At 51.3% G+C, this 6,151-nt stretch overlaps 1 protein-coding gene across 1 annotated transcript in view; it reads right to left on the reverse strand.

Annotated features, from left to right (window-relative positions):
- Positions 1 to 6,145, reverse strand: part of OVOL2 (ovo like zinc finger 2) — a 7,149-nt gene extending 1,004 nt beyond the window's left edge. The window contains exons 1-2 of the mRNA XM_009281466.1: positions 5,990 to 6,145; positions 3,545 to 3,734 (exon numbers count right to left, since the gene is read on the reverse strand). Coding sequence (XP_009279741.1) covers positions 3,545 to 3,734; positions 5,990 to 6,040 — 241 coding nt within the window. The 5' untranslated portion in view covers positions 6,041 to 6,145. The remainder of the gene's footprint in view (positions 1 to 3,544; positions 3,735 to 5,989) is intronic.
- Positions 6,146 to 6,151: the final 6 nt, after the last annotated feature.

Consider the following 6,151-nt stretch of genomic DNA (forward strand, 5'->3'; position numbering starts at 1 on the left):
GAAAAAGCCGTTATCAACTCTTGCAAAACTTACTCCTTTACAGCCCCGACTTTCTGAAGTCCTGTGATTAGGTAAAACTATCGGTTTCAGCTAACCCTTCATTTTGGCTTTTATAATGAATGAAATCTTTTATCTCGGTGAGTTGTTAATTTTTCTCTTTTAGTGAGCAAAGCTCAATGAGGCTTCAGTGAACGGCAGCCCAACGTGAACGTACAGCGATCACAGTACTTCAAACGAGTGAGAGCGCTTTCACAGAATATAGATGTGATGATTGAGATTACAAGCCCAAGTTCGAAGAGAGAAGTGCATTAAGATGAAAGAAGTAGGTATGTGTGTCTCCAGAGGAGGGAGAAGGGGCTGGCTTGTGATTTGAATGCCCGAGCAGTTTCGTTCAGTACAGACAACCAACATTATAAAAATACTGAGCCGTAAAGAGCATCCATTTTACCACCACCACCAACCTCCCAGTACTTGAATGACAAATAGCTGAGGATTTATTGACGCTTGAAAAAAACCTTAAAAAGTTGTGATTTTTACTTACTAGACTAGCTCAGTAAGTTTTCAAGCAAAGACCAGCCTTAAAACTGAGGCAAGGGGTTACCTAAGCCTCTCTCTTTTCCCAATGGAAGGTGAAACGCGAGCGTGTGGAAGATTGGACCCATGGTGAGTAATAGCCAGGCAAAAAAGGGCAAAACACACATGTTCAACAGACAGTTGTAACTTTGTAATCGCAGTGTGTTAAGTTCACCTCGCAGTCGCTGATCTTTCTGTCAGAAATCCAAACTGATTAGAAGTTCCAATAAGCAGCATCTTGACTGCATTTTTGCAAGTCTTGTAAAAAGAGGTTATCCCAGTGCACCGGCTTAAACTATCAAGACTAAAGTTTCCTAACACCTGCTGCTGTGAGACTGCTTCAGCTACATTAAACTGCAATTGGAAAGAAACCCCACATCTTCATTAGAATTCACGCACAAAAATGTATCTTTTACAAACAGTATTTTCGGTGCCGTTTCATGCTCATCTGAAGGCAATTTAAACCTTCACCGTCCTTGGTTTCTGATGCCAACAGGGCTCCACAGGCACGAGTGCGAGCACAAGAGAGGTAGTGCCAGGATGGCACAGCCCACGAGGGCTGTGGGAACCTCTTCATTACTTAGGAATCATTTTAAAATTTGATATTACTGTGTATTAGTGGGAACCTTCATTACTTAGGAATCATTTTAAAATTTGATATTACTGTGTATTAGTTACTTTTTAATGTTTAAGTCTGCTTATGCCATGAAGCTAGACTGGGATGTTTGGCTTTCTGACTCTGTCTGACACTACCCTACTGTTGCACAGTCTGGTTACAGACGCTGCACGACAATTTTCACTGGAACACCGAAATTCAGTAAAGCACACGTAGATGAGCACCCGTAGCTACAAAATAAAGCCAACACTACCACTTCCAGCTTTCCTGAACAGCAATCAACTTGAAAATAAAAAAGGCCGTCGCTTTCAGAGATGCCGTATTTCAGCCTGGAAAAGTTACGTGCCAAAATGCTATCAGTACCGCTGCTGCAGCCAGCCTTCATCCCCCCCGTGACCCAAGGCACCAGGCAAATACAATGTATGTGAGTGTTCATCCTGGCTTTACACTGGGGAGGAGAAATAGTGATGCCAGATTTCTTCTAGTAAATTTGGGGACAATCTAACCATAAGATTCACATTTCCAGGACAGTGGTTTTTCACTCCTGTCCAGCACAAAGATCTTTCCTCCCTTCCAGAGTTTCACAAAATTGGTGCCGCTCCTGCACAGTGAGTTCAACCCTACCTGCCACAGCATATATATATTTTTAGCTTCTGAACAGACACCTTCTTGGATTTGTTTCTGAAACTCAAAGGATGAGGGGACAGGTTGCAAAATCACTTCTTTCAGGAGCACTGACTCCACACTTCAGCCATACCCCAGCGGCAGGTCCCTGCTCGCAGCCAGCAGCTTTCCTTTCCGCATGGAAGCTTTACAAACAAACCAAAACAGTCCAAAACATTAGCTCCGGCCAATGCTTTCCCATCGAAACGGGCAGCATTGTTTTTGTGAGCTCTACTGCTAAGGAACAACTCCTGCCCACCAACGTACTTGCGTCACCTCTAGCGGTGTGCCTGGTTAATGGTGTCTAAACCAAAAAAGGGACATTGCAGAGCGAGCCCAAATAATCGGAAGGTCCCGTAGGTAACGCAAATGTGGAAAGCTGGAACGTGTCCGGGAGATGTGGTGGATGCATCTTCCGGGCCCTACAGCGCAAATTCAAAGCCTCCTGAGCACAGCCAGCCTGGCCTGCCAGAAGGCGTCTTGCTTGGTGAGGACGGGGTTGATAGGTATTTAAGCCATCACTTCCACTAAGAAAAAGAAGGAAGAGAAACAAAAAGGCGGCCTTCTCCCTGCTCCAGGTTAGGATAAGCACTTCTGTGACCAGTAAGCTGGATTTGAGGCAATCGATCCAATTCGAAGAAACACAACCACCGCTGTTTGGGGTGGGCTCAGGAACCAACCTCACTGCAGAGCAGTCATGGAACATGCATCCCTCCAGCCCAGGGGAGCGACTGGGGAGCAAGAGTGAGCAGAGAAGGGAAAGGGACGATTTTTCTTTCTTCCAGTGCCATCACGGGCTTGAATCACAGCATCCTCAGTTATGCCTGTACATCTGGTGTAGATGCAAGCAGGGAGGAGGGAACTAGCCCAGGTTAAAGGCAACTTTTTTACCCCCCCCTCAATCCAGAGCAGGATCTGCTGTCGGGAGATTTTCAACCCACTGCCCCTGATTTTGAACCCATGCTGTGACCCGCACAACAAGTGAATGGAGATGGTTTAGGCCGGTGGCCAAACTGGAGGGCTGGACGTGCAGAGGGAAACGGCACCGAAAGGGGATTGGGGGAGCTGGTAGCCCGAAGCAGGCGGGGATGCGGCACGCAGGGTTAGCAGAAGTCAGATGTGTTGCCTAGTTTTCCTAAAGAAGCTGGAGGCATGACGTGAACCACACGCCAGTTTCTGCAGACAGTGCCAAAACCAAGCCATCACCCCATCCCGTGGGACGGCCAGCGAGGAAGGTTCGCAAAAAAAACAAGAAACTGCTGCTCGTTGCCTCTAGAGGGCAAAGCGTTTTCATCCACCGCCCGCCCATGCTCACCGGTACACGCTGGACTCGCAATAACGTGCAGTGAGTTATCCCGGGTGGGTTATCCCGGTCTCGCTGACCCACGCACAGCAGCGCACGGCCACATCTACACTGGATCTGGATGGCAGCTCATGCAGCCACACTGCTTCACAGGGATTTCACTAGTTCTCCTCAGATTTGGTTAGTCCCAGGGCTTTTATCTGTCCACACTCACGTTTTTCCCTTTCCTCCACCACATCCCCGCTGTTTTTTGCAAATGTTGTTTACCTGGGTTTTGTATTGTTGTCTTGCCGGGTTACCCTCACCCCCCATCCTTGTCCCATCTCACCCCCTCTCCCACCTCCTGCTACCCAGAGCCGCCCGCAAGCCCCCGGGGAACGTGTTCTCACCGGTATGGGTCCGGACGTGTCTTTTCAGATCAAAGGTGTCGTTGAAGCCTTTTCCACAGAAGGTGCACAAGTGTCTCTTCACCTGGCTGTGACACTTGATGTGACGGTTGAGCATCCGCTGCAAGCGAAAGCCTTTGCCACACAGCTCGCAGCTATGCACCGTAGCATCGTTACAGGTGCCGGTGGTGAACTAAGGAATGGAAGAGGCCAGGGTGAGTAGGCATCGACATGACAAAGATTAACAGAAAACAAACGAAATAAGGAGGGATGGCTTATTGTTGCATTAAAAAATACTTGCGATATATTCAAAACGAAAAGTGAAAGCATTCGGGAGATTCTAGCCGGGTGAAACCTTCACGCTTCCCTTGCAATCAGGTGGGTGACTTAACGTGCACGGTTTGGGACGGCCACAGACGTTGGACAGCTTGGCTTCAGGGGTTAAAACAAAGCCTGTGCGCAGGATACCTTCCAGAGGCAGGGACCCTCGTCCAGCCACATCCGTAAGCACACGCGCGTGGGCTCCGAGCACCTCTCCCCGGGGCCGCACGTGTGTTTGCTCCCGCACTCAGCCAATATCCTGGGTGGGGACGGGAGGCCCTCCCTGGCCTGACAAAGTCATACCCATGTGGTGCTCTCGCTAATCACACTTCCCGCTGCTATGGGTCCCTCAAAAACCAGCCAGCGGTGAAAAAAAAAGGTAGGTTTGGCGAGATAAACCAAGGCACATTGCGCTGACTCAGCAGAGACTGAAACAATGGCACTAATCTCCCGTTGGTCCCCCTGGCTCGTTAATTAACATCAGAGTGTCATTAGGGGTTAATCTCCTCATTCCCGCTCCTAACACCAAAAATATTGCGCCAACACCATGACCTAACTTGACTAAGGGAGACACTGATGATTCAGCTCTCGGGAAGTGTTCCTCAGAGGGGAAGGCTTAATGTCTGGAAGATGCAAATACTTCACTATTATTTTAATTATTCACGGGGGAGCGGACGCACTCGCCACTAGCCGCTCGAGCCGGGGGAAAGCCAGCAGAGCAGGTGGCACCGCGTGCACAAGTCCATCGGCTCTCGTGGTGCTTTTGGGGAGTTTCTGTGGCACGCTGAGAAAACCCAACTCTGCCGAAGCGAGGTTTCACTGTGACTGTTGCTAATAGCCCAGGTTAAATTATACAAAGTAGGTTAAAGTCAAACAGCAGCGGGGGAAGCTCTTCATAAAGAGGAATACGTCTGGGGTTTCTTTTTCCTGAAGAGCCAGTTATTTTTCCCGATCCCCCTCCTTCGCTTACTACTGAAGCAACGCTACCTGAAATTGTAAAGAAAGATTGAAAAAAAAAAGGCAGCTGCAAAGCCATGAGGTGCGAAACTAGAGGGGGAGCCGGCTGGGAAGTATCTGTTGGGCAACAGGCAGGACTCCACCTTATGCGGCCGCACATAAGCAGGGTGAAAACCTAGCGTTAATCATGAGATTAATAACACGGTGGCTGGAAGTCTGTCATCCCAGCAGAGACAGTGGGAATTTTTACAGCTCCATCCAGCAAAGCAACAGCCAGGGTTTAACGAGGTGTTAACTGGCCACCGGTAAACACATCTCCTCCTTCCTACCACCGGGGTGGCCTGGCTCCACCTCTGCTGAGGGGAGCCCTGGATGTTCAGAGATGGACGTGGTCCTCCACCCCATGCATCGCCACTGCTCTTTGGGAGCTCGGTCCTGGGTTCTCAGGTACCACGAGGAGCCCGTGAGCGATTTGCCTTCTCAGCCTTGGGAGGGAAATCGCCGCTCTGCTCTGCCGGCTCTGCCCAGGGGACACCCAGTCAGTACAAGCTCCTGCCCGTGCCGCAGAGAGGCTCTTCAGCAAAGTTAATGGACAGATAACTGCTTCATTTCAGCAAGCCTGCGGGTCCACCTCAAGGCGACAATGGCCTTTCACTGCTTCAGAGGAGGACCTTTTCCTAGCTGCTCTCTTGATAAGTCAAGATGGTAGGGGGGTGGTGGGAAGATTCACCACAGCCCCCCCTTGGGAAAGGCTTGACTACAGCCTAGAAGGTGGCCTTTTAGGGAGGCCCCACGTTAAGGAACGAGATCCACCCACGCACCGTGGGGCATGACTCCTAGCTGCCAGGGCTGGTCCTTCCTGGCTGGGTTCAGAGCTCCTGCGGGACCCGAGCCAAGCAGGTCAGGGGCAGCGTGTCCCAGGCAGGGATAAGGGGAGGCAAAGGGCACTGGAAGATTACGGTACGTCGCTTACGAGGCTTGCCCTGCCGCTGCCATCCTACGGCCAGCCGCTCTTGCAGGCCTCCATCTCGGTGTGTGAGACGGGTGCTGCCACCTCTAGCAGAGAGAGCCCAAGGGACTGTTGTCACCCGGCATCCCCAGCCGGGCCCTGCCCTCGAAGCGGGGTCACCCCATCACCGGGGAAGAGAACGTGGGGGTGCGGGCGGTTACCTTGATTTTCGACCTGACCACGGGGCGCTTGACGGCCAGGTCCAGCAGCATCCCCCCGGCCGTGCCCAGGTCGCCGGGGGCGGGCTGGGGCGTCGGGGGGTCGCTGGGCTCCGCGTCCCGGGTCCCGCTGCTCCCGCTGCTCTCCAGGCTGCAGCTGTCCTC

The sequence above is a fragment of the Aptenodytes forsteri genome, unplaced genomic scaffold, assembly GCF_000699145.1.
Source record: "Aptenodytes forsteri isolate BGI_AS27 unplaced genomic scaffold, ASM69914v1 Scaffold283, whole genome shotgun sequence".
NCBI classification, from domain to species: Eukaryota; Metazoa; Chordata; class Aves; order Sphenisciformes; family Spheniscidae; genus Aptenodytes; species Aptenodytes forsteri.